The sequence below is a fragment of the Schistosoma haematobium genome, chromosome 1 (genome assembly GCF_000699445.3).
Source record: "Schistosoma haematobium chromosome 1, whole genome shotgun sequence".
NCBI classification, from domain to species: domain Eukaryota; kingdom Metazoa; phylum Platyhelminthes; class Trematoda; order Strigeidida; family Schistosomatidae; genus Schistosoma; species Schistosoma haematobium.
Genome location: NC_067196.1, coordinates 28,251,623 through 28,271,105, shown reverse-complemented (window position 1 = coordinate 28,271,105; position 19,483 = coordinate 28,251,623). Strand labels below are relative to the sequence as shown.

At 31.6% G+C, this 19,483-nt stretch overlaps 1 protein-coding gene across 2 annotated transcripts in view; it reads left to right on the top strand.

The window, feature by feature from the left end:
- VAV3_1 (Guanine nucleotide exchange factor vav3) overlaps positions 1 to 18,069 on the top strand; it is a 56,280-nt gene extending 38,211 nt beyond the window's left edge. Inside the window, exons 19-23 of one of the 2 annotated variants that reach the window (XM_051214977.1) lie at positions 4,169 to 4,394; positions 5,666 to 5,756; positions 7,472 to 7,620; positions 9,171 to 11,372; positions 17,767 to 18,069. In XM_051214977.1, the coding sequence (XP_051073627.1) occupies positions 4,169 to 4,394; positions 5,666 to 5,756; positions 7,472 to 7,620; positions 9,171 to 9,218 (514 nt within the window). In that variant the 3' untranslated portion in view covers positions 9,219 to 11,372; positions 17,767 to 18,069. Of the gene's footprint in view, positions 1 to 107; positions 7,621 to 9,170; positions 11,676 to 17,766 lie in introns of those variants that run through there. The other variant, XM_051214978.1, reaches the window with a different exon arrangement.
- Positions 18,070 to 19,483: the final 1,414 nt, after the last annotated feature.

Sequence of the window (19,483 nt, the reverse complement as noted above, 5' to 3'; positions counted from 1 at the left end):
TGTGCTCTGTCCTTTTTAAGCATGTTTATGTGTATACTAGTTTTATTGATTGTCTTAATAAATTTAGGGATATTTACTTTATTCATTTTCATTTTTATTTTAATTAGCCAAGCAGTACAAGATTTTCTCATCAAGTATCTTCATCGTCTAGTTCTGATCGAACACCAGTTTTTAATAATAATAATTCTTCAGTTCAGAAACCTTTCTTTTCACCAAATGAAACGTCTCCATCCAATTTACCTTTATGTACAATAGCAAATAAAACTTTAAATAACAGTCTATCGCCTATCGTCGGTAATAATTATAATAATATTCCTAGTCCTCCTTGCTCATCATTAACATCTCTTATCCCAGTGAATATGAATATAAATAATTCATATCCTCCATTAATGTTTCGACGTTTGAAAAAGCGTAGTTTATCAGCTTTGGAAATTCCCGAATTATCTCAGTGTATTGATTTAGTTCCATCAGTATTGTCAACTACACAAACTGCAACAGTTAGTGCAACAGTCACCTCGAGATTTGAAAATTTTCCAACAGATCTAATGATGGACCATTCACATTACTTTCTGTCGACTTTTCCCTGGTAAACTGTGCATCTTTATTTATTTGTATAATGTACATTTATAATATGAAATGTGTATCTCTTATTTATCGTTGTAGAAAAATATCTAAAGTAATCAATTTTTTTCCAATTACAAGAAATATTGTTCTATTAAGTTATGCCAACTCATTTAAGTGTGTGTAGCAAATACGGTGTAGTGTTATTATTTTTTTAATAGCATTTTCCTATTTCTAATGTCAACCACAATAAATTTTAAACATTAAAATACTTGTCGATATATTAGGAGTTAAATTTAAAGCCTTTGAGCGAAATTCTGTCCAGTAGTTGTCTGTTCTTTATTTCTAAATTTTATTCATGTAAATACTTGTTTCAATCTAGGCTTTTTTATCACTTTGCTTAGATAGCTACTTTACAGTTCTATGCTGTATGTCCATCTTATGTATATAATTTGCATGTTTGGGTTTGTTTACCTTAATTGCTGGATTGCTATGTGTCATTTTGCATGGTCATTTGACTGTTTTATATTACTCTATGTACAATTTGTAGTTTTTATTTATAATTCATAAATTATTTTACACTATTTGGTTTGATATTGTTTGTTTTTTTTTTGTTCACAGTTTAAGAGAATATATTATGCCCATGCATACTATTTCTACTATTTTTAAAGGTTTGAAAAGCCAACCTATGCTAAAATATCGATAATTTGCTGGCATTATTATTGCTGTTTAATTAACTAATTAATCGGTTGATTGATAATTGAATATTGACTAACGTCATTTCTGTCTAGACCCCAGAGATTATTAAATTCCATCGATTAAGTAGAAATGAGACTACTAGTACAGATGATTTAACATCGCCTTCACTATTTTTCAATTTTAGGTGGCTGGAGGTAGTAGGCAGAAAACTCTGCTTGACTTTGGATTCATGCGAGTTGACACTCTTTAGTAAGGTTTACCCGCAATTTCAAGGGATCTGACACTATGTTAGATTCGAATGTCCGAGACTGAATGTAAGTGACATGGATCCTAATCTAGTGCAAAGCATTAATTCTCTCAATATTACAGATACTCCTTGCTGAGGAATGCTAACTAGCACGAAACCGTGTTCAGATAGTGTTTCTCGTAGTCTATTTCCAACCACCTAACATTATTATTATTATGTTTTATGTGTCTTTTATATTAAAATAAAAAGATGTGGTGTACATTCCTTGTATGCATTTTGTTGTTTGGCTATAGCAACAGAATTTATTGAATAAACAAATGAATACTAGTATAAATACAGTAGTATTCTGTGATAAACGGCTATAAAAATATCATTAATTTCAAATTACTTAGTATTAAATTCAGATCAAGTTAATTTCTTATATAAATTTGAAACTGGACGACAAATGTCTTGAAGAACTTATAAGTTGATTAATGGGATTATGAGGATTCAAGTTTATTACAGAATGTAACTTAAACGGTACTTGTCACCTGCAATGATTGGTATGCTGATCAAATCATCAGTTGTTATTAAATAAACATTAATCTTGAATTTGCTTAACTGTAAAAACACTAAGAAAATATACTTAATTCTGACATAAAGAATGCTGTTAGTAATGAATGAGAAAACAAAGATAACCAGTTTACTATTCTTTTTCATTTTAAGTAGTATTTAGTCGGCTAAAATCGATCTTATTTCGAGACATTAAGACAATGATATAATCGAGAACTATATATTCAGATTAACAAATTTATTCTGTGAATGCTAACGTAATTACTGTCGATAAATATGTGAGCTGAATGTAGTCATTAGATAATACAACAAAATCTACTAGGTCAACAAGAAATTCCTCGTTTAAAATTGTAGTTTAAGTTTTATGAAACCACAAATCTATTAAATAATTCGATTTGGTTTTAAAGTTTGATATTTACCTTTCCTGATATACTTAACTAAGTAGAAACATCAAGTAAACACTATTTATTTATTATTTGTTGATGAATTTCATATCTGAACATGAATAGCTTTTTATAATTATTCAGTGTGTAATTGATGATTAATATTATATAATGACTTGTTTAGTCCTTGCTGTAAATCAATTTAACATTACAATGGATACAAATGGAGTTGTAAGATTTCAGTAGACAGTAGCTTCAATTGACTCATGATCTTAACTATTGAAATTACTACAATCTCCACGAAACCCCTTCTGATACTCGAATTATATATGTTTACAACATCAAAAAATTTATTTCCAAAATAAACCTGTGCTTTTTGTTTATGATTGATAATTGAATTGAACAGTTGTGTGATCAATCAATCTTTAAATGTGCATTCATCATTTGCCTGAATACATTTTATTTTTGTCTTTGTAGATATATTGTGTGTTGTTAGTATATTCTCCGTAGATGTGACAAAACTTCTTTGTCATGTATACACATGATATTTGTCTTGATTTCTGAGTTAATTAATGGTATTAACTATTGTTACACTTTGAAATATAAGTAATCTTAGCTAGTGTTAAATATATAGGCTTCAATGGTGGTTTAGTTTCTGAGAAATTTAGCTTTTAGCCAGCAGTAGGTCATATATTGGAACCATACTCTACCTATTTCACTTTCGAAGGTTGGGTAGGATTACTAGCTCTCTCATAATTACTGTGACTCAAAGTCCCGAGTACATAAACCTGTATTTAGCAGACAAGTTTCATCTGCATAACTATGTCAGTTGAATGATCATTCAAGTTCAAATAATACCAAACTGTTATTCAATCGTAATATCGTTGTATCACAAATAATTTTCTAATTTATGACTATATTACCTGGGAATCTCATAGTTATTTCGTTATAGCTTTCATCAGTTATCGACAAGATGCAACAATTTACAGTGTATAATCACATCATTTAAAATGATGCAAATTCTTACTCCTTGCATTTTAATTTATATCTGAAGGTATATATTCATTGTTTCAGGTGGTTATTGATTATCCAGCAGTTTATTATATGCTTCATCACAGGATGATGAATGTGAACGGCTTGGAATTATTTTTTTAAACATTATTGTTATCTTACTACAAAGCCATTATATAGTCAACATCAACAATAAATAAGTTTACTTTAGAATAATTTTATCGACTGATGTACTTGATAATTATCAACATCGGTTAACATTTTTATAACATGTTTTTCTCAACAAAACTTACACCATTCATGCTGATTATTATGAATAGTTGATTTGTATTATATAGAATGCAAAATAATTTTATTTAACTAAAAAAGAATCCTCTATTCATCAGAACATTCAAATGATGTCATACTTGTTAAGATTTCATTGGTATGGGTATGTATATAATTGTTTCTCTCAATAATTTCTTAAATTCCAGATAACCTTTTCTTTTGTTTTTTTTTCTTCGATATTTGTGTACTTTTACAGTAGCACGAGGGAAGCATGCTTAATTCAAGTTATATATATATACATACTGTTATAACTAATCGTTTTGTATGTTGACATTTTACTGTTTTCATTCAACCAACTGTTTTTCTATTCGTTTTACTCTCTTCTGCCTAATTGATTTATTTTTATTTCTCTAACTTATATGTCTATTTTTGTTGATGCAAATAATAGGTATGTTGGTGAAATGGACAGACTTGAAGCTGTTAATTTATTAAGTAATTGTATTGACGGTACATTTCTTGTACGTCTGTCTAAAAGTGCTGAAAGAATGGGAGAATATTCACTATCTGTTGTATACGGCCATCCACGGCATATTCGTATACAGCGTTTTTCATCATCTGATAATTCCTGTATTACATATGGTCTTTGTGAATTAGAACAATTCCCAAATATACCGGTATGTTTTCTTTGTTAACTAATAAGCTAGTGTTTATTATTAATATTATTATTCTTACTGGAACTTGGTTGAGATTTTCGAGTGAAGGTTAAGGTTTTTGTTCATTGTTCTTTAATTTCACTGTTTTCCAAATGATTGTTGTTTAAAATTTCTTGAAAGATAATTTCCTGTAGTGACGTTTGTTGGTTGTGTATGACTGACTGACTTTGTCGGTTCCTGAGGCTGTCGAAACATATGAATGCTCATACTTTCTTTCAACTAGTATTATGCAGGTTATTAGAGGTGGTTTGACCATATGACCTATGAGCGACGATAAAATTGAGCAAGACGAGTTAAAGTTCTGTGGATGACTTTACTCATAGCACACTTTCACTTAGATTTCACTAGCCATTACCTTCATCATCGGACTACATATCATTTTCTTAGTTAAGCCCATGTAAGTTTTCAAATCCATGAAATATATTATCGAAATAAAAACAACTTACTGAAATATTTTCAGACTATAGTTTGTAGCTAATTACTGAAGAGACAAAAAGTTGAACACGAAGTACCTATTGCCAACTTTTTCTCTAGTTACAGTTCTGTACGCCGAAATAGGCATCACTAAACGTCCCTTCAAGGTTATCGAGAAAAGTAGTTCATTAATCTACTAGTCGTTTAATTTTCATACTATGCGTGAGATATATATTGGTCTTTGAAAACAAGAGATGTATAAATCTTATACGACCGAAGCACCTTAATCACTTTTTTAAGTTATCAATCTATATCTCAAAGATTTCACGTAAATGTTCTCGTTCAATAAAAACAGATATTTAGTTGAAGAGTAGTCCTTAAGAGTTAGTTTTAGTGTGGATAGTCAATGAAATTTAGCAAGTACGTAATATTCTTTTGAATATTCAGTGAAAAAGATCTGATAAACATTAACCAAAGCAGTTAATAAAATTTTCAATCAATAACCAATCTATATTTGTAGCTATTTGTGTCCTGAAACATTTTAGTGAGTCGCGTATACGCCAAAATATTTGATGAATGTAGATGTATTAGTAACAGTATTTTTATTTCTAAGTAAGGTTCATTATGCGGGAATAACAACTTTTTTGTGATTCTGAAAATTCTCAAAATCTGCATTTTTTATCAACAAAAACGATTTGATAGCATACAATCATGAAGTATTTTCTTTATAATTTTTTGAAACTTGATGTTGTAAAGTATAAACTCCAAAAAATACACATACATTGAATACTTTTCTCCCCACGTGTCTATCTCTTTAGTGCGTAATTGACAATTACTCCAAAGTGTCGTTAAATCGGTGCTTCGATGAAGTTGACATCACATTACTTTATCCCTACCAGAAGTGTCCTTGTAAGTTAACTATTGTTACCCATACTTTTCTACTACGTACCTTTCGGTTTCGTATATATATATACACCTGTATTTGATATTCTTTACTGAAACATCGTCTACCTCAGTAAGTAATGTTTGCTTGTGTAAAATAAAGTGGGGGAAAACTAGGGGTGGACAAATCATTATGTCATGTCGGCCAATAGAATCACTGACTGTTTCATTAAAGGAGGTCGGTAGGTGCATTTGAGGTCATCAAGATTATTGTAATGAATAATTGGAGATTGGGCGAAGTAGGTCAGAGTCAGTCACAATACCACATATACATTCATTATGTTTTCCCTTAGATCTTGAGTTTTATACATATGTTTTTTATTTAACGAATTCATTCTTTCCTCTCGAACTATATTGTCTATGCCTAATGGTTTATACCACCGCACATTTTACTGATACTGTTACTACTTCTACTACTCTGACATTTGTCTTGATAATTTCATCCCACTGTGTTGTTATGGATTATCAAATTGAATGGATACACATATGTGCAAGGTTCTAAGTTGCTCATAATTGAATGAATTGCTAAATATTCCAATTATTCGGTGATGCTTAGAAATTGTACTAACTACTTCAAGACGACTAAGCTAACACACATATTCCTTGGAACACGTCAGGTTGAATAAAGTTTCTTTGATCATTCATAATACATCATAATAATGTATCCTGAATTCTCCATCTGAATCCTCTTTTTTATCAGGTAAGTTTTGACCAGTGTCCATCAATTGCGTAAAGGTTTGGTCTCATTGTATTCTGATTTTTATGATCGTTAATTAAATGGTAATTTATCTCAGGTTTGTTATCTTATAGGTAAAAATAATCTTATTAGTATGTTTATTCAGACAAAGTTCATTGGAGTGCTATGACATTCAGACTTCATCAAGTCTTTTGAGAGAGCAATCCTTGTCTGTGTATTATATTTCATAAGATCACCAAAATTTAAGCTAAGATTGACTTGTTGGTTATATTTTTGACCATCAAACACCATTCGCACAGAGTATAGGTAAATTTTGCATAAAAGATACAAGTTAAATGTTTCATTTAATACTTTGTAAAATACTTTTTTCTTTTCATTCTGTGTCTATTCATCAATGTATTTGAGTTGTCAGGTGATTGGTAAGATAAACGTTGAAAATTGGTTTCTTTGACAATCAAATTTGTGCTACTTTTGTCACGTCTAAAGTAAGGAGGATTCAAATGGAAACTTCATTTCTGAAAATTAATAGATTTTATCATTGGTAAAAAAATTACCACTATATGATAAAACTATTTAATGGTTGTTAGTGTAGTTTTGAAGTACAACTTGAATTAATTTCTAAACATTACTTAGTCAAACTAAATTGAATGAGATACATATGTTGTATGATGTGAAAATGCGAATACCATTTCTATTTTTTATGTTTCAAACCGTTTTATATCATATTCAATATCAAATAAATAAACTAAACTAATGTATCTTAGAATTTCGAATCTATTTATTTAATTTAATAGTTTTTATCATTAATTTATCCGTTTGTTTATTTCTTCATTTTCACTATGATTGTAGCTGATTTCATGGCATGTATAGATTGTATATAGTTTTATATAGTTAGTGGGACACATTAATTAAAATGTACGTGAATATATCATCAAGGTTAACGTACTTTTTCATTATTAAACTGTATTTCTTTCATTTTACATAGCATCACCATTGTTCTATGTTCGTGCAAATTTCGATTTTCATGATACGTCTAATAGTCGTTTCTTGAATTTGAAAGGAGGTGATCGAATTGCTGTAGTTAGTCGTGCAGCTGAAGACAGAGGCTGGTGGAAGGGATGGTTAAATGGTCGTGTAAGTTTATACGTCTCTTTTCACATGTTAACATTGTGAAACCCTTGTGTTATATTTTCATACTCAACCGAATTAACGACCCAGTCTATTTTCAATATTAGGTTTAACCATTCAATATTTAGAAATATCGGTTATTTTTCACGTCATTCAAAAACGTTTCTAGTTAATTTTCCTTTGGATTTTCTAAAGAATCGTTTACATGTCAAAGTATTCATCATTTTACTAATTCCTAATAAAATTAAAGTTTTAACGAGAAGTTTTTATGACTATCAATGATTCAGTGTCGTTCACATTTTGTTCTGTTGCGTGATCATATTAAATTGTTTTGACTTACACTAACACTTCAAATATTTTCACTAATTAGTCTTCTACTTATTTATTTTCAAGTAGTCACGCTTCCCTACTATGAAATTACCAGTAATTTTCTTTTGTATATAATCGCTTTTTCTAAGAGTAAATAAATTCTCTCTCTTTCATACCTGTTTTGCATTCGTCTCAAAACTTAGATTGTATTAATTTTCATGCAAATTAATGTAATATATAGAATGGTTCATAGTCTTACAGTAATGATCACTGTTAGGGTGATCCAGAAAATTCCTCGAAAACAAGCTCAATAAGCTTTAAAAACTCTGAAAAACATCTTATCCAGGTAGCATTCAATAGAAGCTTTACGAGAAACATCTAGAAAGTGAATTCATATGTCGCGTTTCTGATTGGATGATTACCTATACTACTATTATGTTTATTAGCGTTCCAGAAATTTCTGGAAATCCAAGGCCATCTAAAATGTTATAAATACCCTAGATTTTCTGTACATAGACGAACCTTGGAGTAAAGCATTTCTTCCATATTTCATGCCTTCTCTCTTGTGTTCATGTTGCTGTGTAGACTTAGCCTGGGGCTTACCGGAAGAACTTAGGAACCAAAGATATTTCGTCAAATAGTTCTTTTCCGGTAAAGTAATTCACCTTTAATTTCTATATCTTCATAATGCTGTTAAAGGTTTTTTATTAGAAATGATTAGGAGCGGTAGCTATGACTCGTAATAGTTTATTAATATTTTTGAAAAATCAAACTACATTGTTAGAATAAATCTATTCAGTGATTGTTTAATTTCATTTAACCTCTCTTAATATCAGTAAGTTTTTATTGTTGATTTATAAAGTAGAACATAATTTGTTATGCAAAAAATAACTGTATAAACTATTCAACTCACTTCATCAATTCCATCTGATAACTGTCTAGCATTGATTACACAATTCAATCTTAATAAATTCATTCTAGTTCAATCTTCTCAGTGAGATAAGCATTATGTTACCGAATATTATATGATCTATATTCCTTTATAACAAAAACTTGTCAGCTTATTCTATCCTTAACTGATTTTTATAGAGTTATTTTGAATGAATTAGTAACAACTGTTCACTACTTTTCTAAGTGTTTATCATTTTTGTAGTGATAATTGTCATTGATGTATATAATGTAAAAATTTAAGTAATTTAGTGTAATTCGTATTGTTCTTGTTATTTCTCCATTCCTTTTTTGTCTAGATTGGATTCTTCCCCATGTCTTTTGTGACAAGAGAGCTATCTGGATGATTATACTGGATTACTATTTTATTTTTGGAAAATTTGTATTCTTTTTTAATCCACTTATTTTGTGAACATCTTTTTACCAAACCCACGTTTATCCTGTCAGAAATCTATACATACAACCCAGTGTAAACTGTGTATTAACAGCGATTTAAACAATGAATTTTTGAATAATTATAACTTTCTTTTGTCACTAATTTATCGTAGTATCTATTGGTTATATGTCTATGTAGGAAGAGAGAGATTTGTATAATAACCATAAGAAATGCAACTCATACATCTCTTATTTTTAGCTAAGTATGTTTTTTCCATCAACACTATATCATTATAATTACTGCTTAATCGTTAGGTAGTTAGTCTATTGGTTACCATATTATCTGTACGTGTGTAGCGCCTTATTATAAGTATAGTCATTTTTCGCTTCTGTTTATTTTGTACATTCGTGTGCCTTGATCGTTAATTTAGGAAACTAATCAACAATCCATTCAATGTTGTGTAAGTATATATATATATATATATATATATATATATATATATATATATATATATATATATATATGAAATTACTTAATTCCACTATCCAATCATGGTGTGTAAATAGTGTGTATAATCACATCGAATGTGCATTGTGTATGCGTGTTTCATTTTTTCTTAAAGATTTTAATAGTTTTGTAGTTAACAATTTTTGATTTACCTTTTTGTTTTGTGTATAGCATTTCTGATTTTCAGCGTCATCATGTTTTTTCCTTATTATTGCTACTTTTCTCTCCCATATGTTTCAAAACACAAAGCATTTACCACTACTTTGATAATGATAACAATATTAATAATAATTAGAACACCAGTAATAATGATCTTTTTGTACTTCCCTGTTTATGATAGCTGTCTTTCTTAATCACAAGTTATCGATGAATTTATTCTACTGTTTTTCTGTCATCCTTGTCTGCTGCACAATGTCTCTTATTGTCTGTGAATGCACACCCACAATCATATTGCTTTGTTACTTTCTACCAGCTTCTTCGCCTCGCCCTATCTGTATATAGTTGGTTTTCCCCCTATCCTCTCATAATTTTGTAATTCCTTGTTTTGTTATGTTTTGACGAATTATGGAAGTGTAAAATGTGAGACAACAGACATTTATTTGTTTTAAACTTTCCCCTTTTTTATTTCATAATTGTCCATGTACTTTCTTCGCGGTTATGGTTCTTTTTTATTACCCCATAATTTTCACTATTTTTATCGCTTTGATTTGAAATTATTGTGTTCCCTTCGTTTTAAATGTAATGAAAGATAGATAAACAAATGAAATGTGTACAGAAAAACAATAATATTGATCTTTTCTCTAATCAATCTGAAATTTCAGTTATTTGACAGATTTGTGTTTTATTGTACGATATTTTACCAGTACCAGCTTGGATGCCAAAAAAAGTGTTTAGTCGATGAATTAATCGCTTTTATTGTCAGGACAATAATCATTTTAATAGTTTATTAATTCATTTGTTAAGGCCTTTTTTTCTTAAATCAGCTGTTCAAATCATGGTTGTTTGTGTCTACATAAACATTAAGGTTATGTAGCTCGATAATTATCATAGGAGAATAATTGATTTTTATTTGATTAAATTAATGAAATGGAAAGAACACATGGATGATCTAAACATATTTGATTTGATCACTGAATGATTGACAAAGGAAAATAAAAGACAATAAAACAAAAATTTTCACGTTTGTCAAATCAATCGCATTTTAGTAACTATCTATCTATCCATTTTATTACAACCCTGTCAATGATATTAAGCACACAGTTATTTGACGATAAAGATTTAACACAACTTTCAAGCGACATTTCGATCCATCAAACACCATAGGCTTATCAGAATTGATGTTTATTCATTTAGATTTTGGACAAAAGTTTTGGTTATTTACAATACAATGGTCATAGTCGAATGTCATTGATTACATTGGAAATGTGTACAATTGTCCTTAGTAAAAGAAGTAATTAATATCGGAGATTTTAAACAGATGTAACTCTTAAACGTATCACATTATCATTATCTTGCGACAATTAAGACCACGTTAAAAAGAATATAGACAATTGTAGTAGGCGTCGAGTCGCGGTTGACAATGATCACCACTACAGGAAGACTACGTTCCAGTTACCAGGTTAGATCCCTCCGTAGACCAATTATCAGAAGGCAGTTGAAGGTTGTAGTAAGATGTATTTGTTGGCGATCTCGTGGTATCGAAATAATATCGAGGTCGTACCAAAGTTTACGAGCGGGACTATTGGGCGTACGAGAGTTCGTGCAAGGTCACAAACAACGGAAGAGTGAGTTTTTGGTACACTTAAACAGGTACAGTAAAACAATCACTGGTACAGTTGGCTATAATAATAATTGTTTTGATTATAACAATCGAGTTCTCCTCATAAAAGTAGGTCACTACACGATGAAGAGTTCATTTAAGAACATATCTAAATTTTTGGATAGATTGCTTGTCTACCGTAGAATCTAATCAAATAAAGGTAAATGCGAAAGTGAAAATTGTCATTAATAAGAAATTTATCTATTTAGTAAGTATTTGCAGTTCATTAGTTATAAAATGCTCTGTTAAGGTATATCAGTCTTGATTGTAAAAATAAGGATTGTTGTCCTAATATTTTTGTAGTTAGAAGTTTGAGTGTCTATTTCGAAAGAAAGATGTAGAATAATGAACCAGCTTATCAAATTTATCTCCAAATAGTATGTCCAGTTACTATCTCAATTAAACTAATATGACAGATACTTGTCGTATGCCTATTTGTCTTTGATACTGATTGGCAGTTGTTTTAGTTTCCATATGTTCTTCAACTGTAGGAATGCTGTTCTTGCTTTGCCAATCCTCGCCTTTACATTTGCATCAGATCCTCCTTGTTCATCGATGATGCCGCCCAGATACATGAACGTTTCCACCTCTTTCAGAATTTTCCCATCAAGTGTTCTCTGTGTTGTGTTTGAGGTTCTTGTTTTTCCCTTATGTATGTTGAGGCATACTGCTGTTACATTGTTTACCTTGACCTGCATTTGTTGATGTGTATGAAATAGAAGGGTTAGGTTAACTGCGAAGTTCAAATCGTTTGGTTGCATTCAACCTGTCTATTGTAATCCGTGCTTGTACTCAGATGTGAAGATCTTCATAATCCAGCTGACCACCAGAAGAAAGAGATAGGGAGAGAGTGAGCAACCTTATCTAACTCTCATCCTCACTTGGAATGAGTCTGTCAGCTGTCCTCTGTGCACGACTTTGCACTGTAGTCCGTCGTATGATGTTGATTATCTCAGACATCCTTCTTTCCAGTCTGTCAGTGGCACTTGTTCTTCCCCACAAATCTTCCTGAATAAAATGTGGAGCATATTTGCAGTTACTTCTGTGTGCGACTTTGGTGCTTCAGCTGGTATATTGTTAGGTCCTGCTGCTTTCCCACTCTTGATTTATCTGATGGCCATCCTGATTTCTTCGATCGTAGGTGGAGTGAAAACTATAGGAAAGTCTGTGTGTGTTGCTTCGATATCCGATGGATTCAATGGAGATGGTTTATTCAAGAGTTCCTCGAAGTATTCCACCCATCTGTTCCTCTGTTCTTGAATCTCGGTGACTGTCTTGCCTCCTTTGTCCTTGACTGGTCCCTCTGGTTTACTATATTTCCCTTCTAGTTTCTTCGTTGTGTCATATTGTTGTTTCATATTTCCATGTCTTGAGACTTTCCACTGGCGTTGTTAGCTCTTCTATATATTTCTGCTTGTTGGCTCTAATGCTCTTTTTCACCTCTTCGTTTGCTTCTGTGTACTAAGCTTGTGCCCTGACTTTTTCTGCTCTTGTTCGGGTGTTATTGCTTTCTTCTTGTTCTTTCTATCTTTAATCTCGTCCAGCGTTTCGATGAAGATCCATTCCTTATGATGATGCTTCATGTGGCATATATATACACCTGTCGGGAAAATAATCTCTGTTAAATTTAGCAAAACTATCATAGTTGTTGACATGTTTTTCTTGTAAACTCTAAGTTCAAAAGGGGGCGAGTGACAGGAATTCGCGCACTAAATACATTATGTAATCAAAAAAGATGTCACAGAAACGAAGCCAGAAAACAGAACGCTGATGAACAGAGGTGTATGATAGATAATATTATTTAAAAATCATTTTCCTCAACATATTTTCAATATTGATATGCCAAGTAGGTATTAAACGGGAATTTATTGCAATACATGGACCTCATGGCCAAATACATAAATCTAGTTGGTTAAGCGCCTGGTGCGAGAGTGTTAGATCCTGGGTTCGAATCTCGCGAGGTGCGGGGATGCGCACTACCGAGGAGTCCCATACTAGGACAAAACGGCCGTCCAGTGCTTCCAGGTTTTCCATGGTGGTCTAGCTTCAATTGACTTATGATTTCAATCTGTGACATAAATCTACACTTGGTGAATAAATTACTGTTTATCTCCAGAAAGTAAGTTTTTAGTATATATATATATATATATATATATATATATATATATATATATATATATATATATATATATATATATAATTTAAAACAAATTAGCTATCAAATGAACATTTTATGGTGAATAAATAATCTAATTAAATAAAGTCACCTATTTTGTTCGAAAATCTAAACTTTGAATATTTAAAGTGTGTCTGTACGTCGCCATATGTTTCGATAAACATTTACACAACAACTTTGCAATAGACAGTATTCGGATTTCATATATATTTATTTTCTCAAACGTTCACATTAGTTTAGACATATTACCCTAGATTTATTGATTATCTGGTAGAAAATAAGATTTTTCTGTGTATATCACTGAAAGCTTATATTAGATTCGAGAACCGACGGTAATTTATGCTCTAGGGTCGACTTTAAACGACTTTTTATTTATTAGAAAATAGAATTTTATCATAGTAGAATTTATCATAAAAAATTAGAAAAATTACGATCTATAAATGGTTAAAAGATGATTGTTGAATTATTTATCCTGGCAAACCAGAATCAGGTTACATTTGTAAGCTAGGGCTAGGAAATAGGATTAAGTGTTTGAATTATAACGCATGAACGGTTTGCGGCCATAGTAAAAAATTTCAAATACAGATAATTCCTTGATTTCGAAAAAGTTCATAAATAATATTGAATTATTTTAAGCCTTTTGCTTCCATAGGATTAAGTAGAAAACAAATGTGTTTATTTATCATAACTTATTCCACAAAAACTATTCATTATTAAAAAGTCATTATAAGAACTGTTCAGGTCTAAACCTGTTTTAACTATTATCATTTTTATCAATTTTAAACATCTTAGAAGCCAATGAATTGTGTCGAGTTGGCCTTGAGAGATTATTAAACAGATCTTGTGATTTCAAAGCCGCTTATCATCTTATTGACAGATAGTCTGCATGAGCCAGAATTGTTTCTCAATAGAAATAAACCTGTTAGAATTTAGCATTTTTGTGAATTTTATTAATCTTTCAGGACTTATTAACTGGTTTCCAATCTTATTATTGTAGTGATATCGGTACATAACCATATTTATCTAAATGTCAATGTATTCACTCTGAAGGCTTTATACTGAGTGTTTTTAATGGACGTTAGTGGTTTTATGAAGAATTCATTATCTCCTACAAGATATTTATTGACAAATCTATTTTAGAGTTAACCATATGGAGTTAGATGTGACAATATGAGTAAGTAATTTCTAATACTCGTCATCATTTTTTATAATTTTTGATGGGTTTTACTCGGTTTTAAAAAGGTGCAAACTAACCGTTACAGAATTATAAGGAAAAATGGATAGTGGCTAGCAATGTAATCTAGGACGCGCGTTTTGTTCCATTTGAAACTAGCCAGCTGGATGTTCACTCTGAGACTGGGATTCAGTACCGTTCGCCTCAAACGCCATCGCGTTATCAAATATGACGAAACATGCATCCTGGATTCCACTGCTAGCCCTTATCCATCTTTGCTTATAATGCTTATGAATTAAGATAATATGGAGGCAATGCGCACAGTATGAACATATGCCAATAAGAGACTGATTAATCGCAGTCCTAAACATCAATGGGAAGATTCCAGTAAACAGTGCCAAGTGGATTTAATAATCGTTACAGCGTTCTGAATTTTGTGTAATAGTCCGAGAGGATCTGTCTGAAGTGTGTTTGTTTCGTGGCTGCAGTCGAATTAACAGGTACTTAGAAGTCAATAAATCTAATACCATTTAATCATAATTATTTAGATTTGAATTTAGAATATTTCGCTTAATTTAAGATTTATTAGCTAAGGGCATTTTTATTACATTAAGATTCAAATTTTTGGACTATGATACTAAAGAAATATTCATAATATTAAAAAATAACTATATCCACCCCTATGCAGGAAGAGTTTATTTTTTACTACAGCATTTTATGAACTCCACGTTTGTCTATCATATTGATTTGATAACAGTTTATTGAAACATTCACAAAAATATTTGGATATTTTCGTTAGTCACGTTTATGGCTTCGTTTAAATATAGTTACTAGTAGGAATAAGCTGCAAATATATGAAGTCAGACTTTGACCTTTTTGCAAACTATGTGACATGAAAAGCTAAATGTTTCTATAAAGCAAATTTTAATTTACAGTTAACCTTCGAGTAACTTCAGTTAATTTTAAATAACACTTCCATACAGCCTTCCCAAACAGATTGCACTAGTGGCTTTTTATCTTAGTTGTACTCATCAGCTGTAGACAGATAATAGTGATAACGAGTAACAGTCGATACACAAATTATGTTGTATAACTAGTTCGTTGAATGAGATTACGATATTTAAAGTTATGTGAATACCTTTTGCACAAATTATCTATCCGTCATAAAACATGTTGATTTCTAATCGTAAACTTCTTCAAACGTTTTTAAATCCACAAGTTGCTAGTGATTGTTTATCGGTTGTTAGCAGTCACTATAGTTTTCTGATGCAATCAACGTAAAGATTAAGCAAAAGGGCAGATCAAATTCAAGGAACTTTATAAGCCGTAGTCATAAGAAATTATGTGTAAATAATGTAAAAGAATCATGTTCGTCCCGAAAGGTCTACTTTTAGATTTGATCATTGATCTTGGGATTAATAAATTACTTATCAGTTTTTCTCAGGAATATCTAAATAATCTCATATAATTGTGATGATATTGTTATGAACAGAAGTTAGTTAAAGAGTAAATTAGGATGTACTGGAAATTTATTTTGTTTGTATCATGGTTGCTACAAAACCTGTAGGTATGTAATTGTGAGTACTCACTACTGAAGGGTCCTAAAGTAGGGGTAAACAAGTATTAGACGTCCACTGTTCTGCGGTGAATTTGCGGGTTTTGGATTAAAATAAACAACACTAGTAAATGTACCCATATTTTGGAAAAGTGATCACTAAACACTCGATGGTTTATTGCGACTCATGAAGATAAATTGGGATTAATACTGATTAATCGGTTGATTGTATAAAACCTCCAGATTCAGTGGTTTTGTTATAACCTGTCTACCTCTTTTACTTTAACCTAGACTCTCAAATATAACTTCCTGGTAGAATTTCATTTTAGAATATACTAAAGTAATAGGCATCTAGGACGGGGTGGACCTGGGTGAGGTTTCATAATATGATGTAGCTTCAGTGCAAGATTATGTAGGTTAAGCAGTTATATCACTCCAGTTAACTCTACTGAATCATGACTATTAATCAAACAAGATAATTAAGTTCATTATATTGATTTCAGTCTAAATCTACACTCTAGCGTCAGTTTATGAATAAAATCATTTTCAAAGGATGAAAAATCTTCACAAACTTTTCTATCTTAAGCCAAAAATTAATAGAATTTGTTAATTTTCAAATCTAATAGCTGGAAAACAATCATCATTTTTCTGTTAATTTAAATGAAAAACAGAAAATAACAAACAATGCATCAAAACAATTTCATATGATATAAACTAAATTAAACAGATGTTGTAGTGAACGAGAACACAAATGGGTAAAATCGGATGTACGTCTTAGTAAAATCTGAGAACCATATAGTAAATACGATTGACAAAGGAAAATAAAAGACAATAAAACAAAAATTTTCACGTTTGTCAAATCAATCGCATTTTAGTAACTATCTATCTATCCATTTTATTACAACCCTGTCAATGATATTAAGCACACAGTTATTTGACGATAAAGATTTAACACAACTTTCAAGCGACATTTCGATCCATCAAACACCATAGGCTTATCAGAATTGATGTTTATTCATTTAGATTTTGGACAAAAGTTTTGGTTATTTACAATACAATGGTCATAGTCGAATGTCATTGATTACATTGGAAATGTGTACAATTGTCCTTAGTAAAAGAAGTAATTAATATCGGAGATTTTAAACAGATGTAACTCTTAAACGTATCACATTATCATTATCTTGCGACAATTAAGACCACGTTAAAAAGAATATAGACAATTGTAGTAGGCGTCGAGTCGCGGTTGACAATGATCACCACTACAGGAAGACTACGTTCCAGTTACCAGGTTAGATCCCTCCGTAGACCAATTATCAGAAGGCAGTTGAAGGTTGTAGTAAGATGTATTTGTTGGCGATCTCGTGGTATCGAAATAATATCGAGGTCGTACCAAAGTTTACGAGCGGGACTATTGGGCGTACGAGAGTTCGTGCAAGGTCACAAACAACGGAAGAGTGAGTTTTTGGTACACTTAAACAGGTACAGTAAAACAATCACTGGTACAGTTGGCTATAATAATAATTGTTTTGATTATAACAATCGAGTTCTCCTCATAAAAGTAGGTCACTACACGATGAAGAGTTCATTTAAGAACATATCTAAATTTTTGGATAGATTGCTTGTCTACCGTAGAATCTAATCAAATAAAGGTAAATGCGAAAGTGAAAATTGTCATTAATAAGAAATTTATCTATTTAGTAAGTATTTGCAGTTCATTAGTTATAAAATGCTCTGTTAAGGTATATCAGTCTTGATTGTAAAAATAAGGATTGTTGTCCTAATATTTTTGTAGTTAGAAGTTTGAGTGTCTATTTCGAAAGAAAGATGTAGAATAATGAACCAGCTTATCAAATTTATCTCCAAATAGTATGTCCAGTTACTATCTCAATTAAACTAATATGACAGATACTTGTCGTATGCCTATTTGTCTTTGATACTGATTGGCAGTTGTTTTAGTTTCCATATGTTCTTCAACTGTAGGAATGCTGTTCTTGCTTTGCCAATCCTCGCCTTTACATTTGCATCAGATCCTCCTTGTTCATCGATGATGCCGCCCAGATACATGAACGTTTCCACCTCTTTCAGAATTTTCCCATCAAGTGTTCTCTGTGTTGTGTTTGAGGTTCTTGTTTTTCCCTTATGTATGTTGAGGCATACTGCTGTTACATTGTTTACCTTGACCTGCATTTGTTGATGTGTATGAAATAGAAGGGTTAGGTTAACTGCGAAGTTCAAATCGTTTGGTTGCATTCAACCTGTCTATTGTAATCCGTGCTTGTACTCAGATGTGAAGATCTTCATAATCCAGCTGACCACCAGAAGAAAGAGATAGGGAGAGAGTGAGCAACCTTATCTAACTCTCATCCTCACTTGGAATGAGTCTGTCAGCTGTCCTCTGTGCACGACTTTGCACTGTAGTCCGTCGTATGATGTTGATTATCTCAGACATCCTTCTTTCCAGTCTGTCAGTGGCACTTGTTCTTCCCCACAAATCTTCCTGAATAAAATGTGGAGCATATTTGCAGTTACTTCTGTGTGCGACTTTGGTGCTTCAGCTGGTATATTGTTAGGTCCTGCTGCTTTCCCACTCTTGATTTATCTGATGGCCATCCTGATTTCTTCGATCGTAGGTGGAGTGAAAACTATAGGAAAGTCTGTGTGTGTTGCTTCGATATCCGATGGATTCAATGGAGATGGTTTATTCAAGAGTTCCTCGAAGTATTCCACCCATCTGTTCCTCTGTTCTTGAATCTCGGTGACTGTCTTGCCTCCTTTGTCCTTGACTGGTCCCTCTGGTTTACTATATTTCCCTTCTAGTTTCTTCGTTGTGTCATATTGTTGTTTCATATTTCCATGTCTTGAGACTTTCCACTGGCGTTGTTAGCTCTTCTATATATTTCTGCTTGTTGGCTCTAATGCTCTTTTTCACCTCTTCGTTTGCTTCTGTGTACTAAGCTTGTGCCCTGACTTTTTCTGCTCTTGTTCGGGTGTTATTGCTTTCTTCT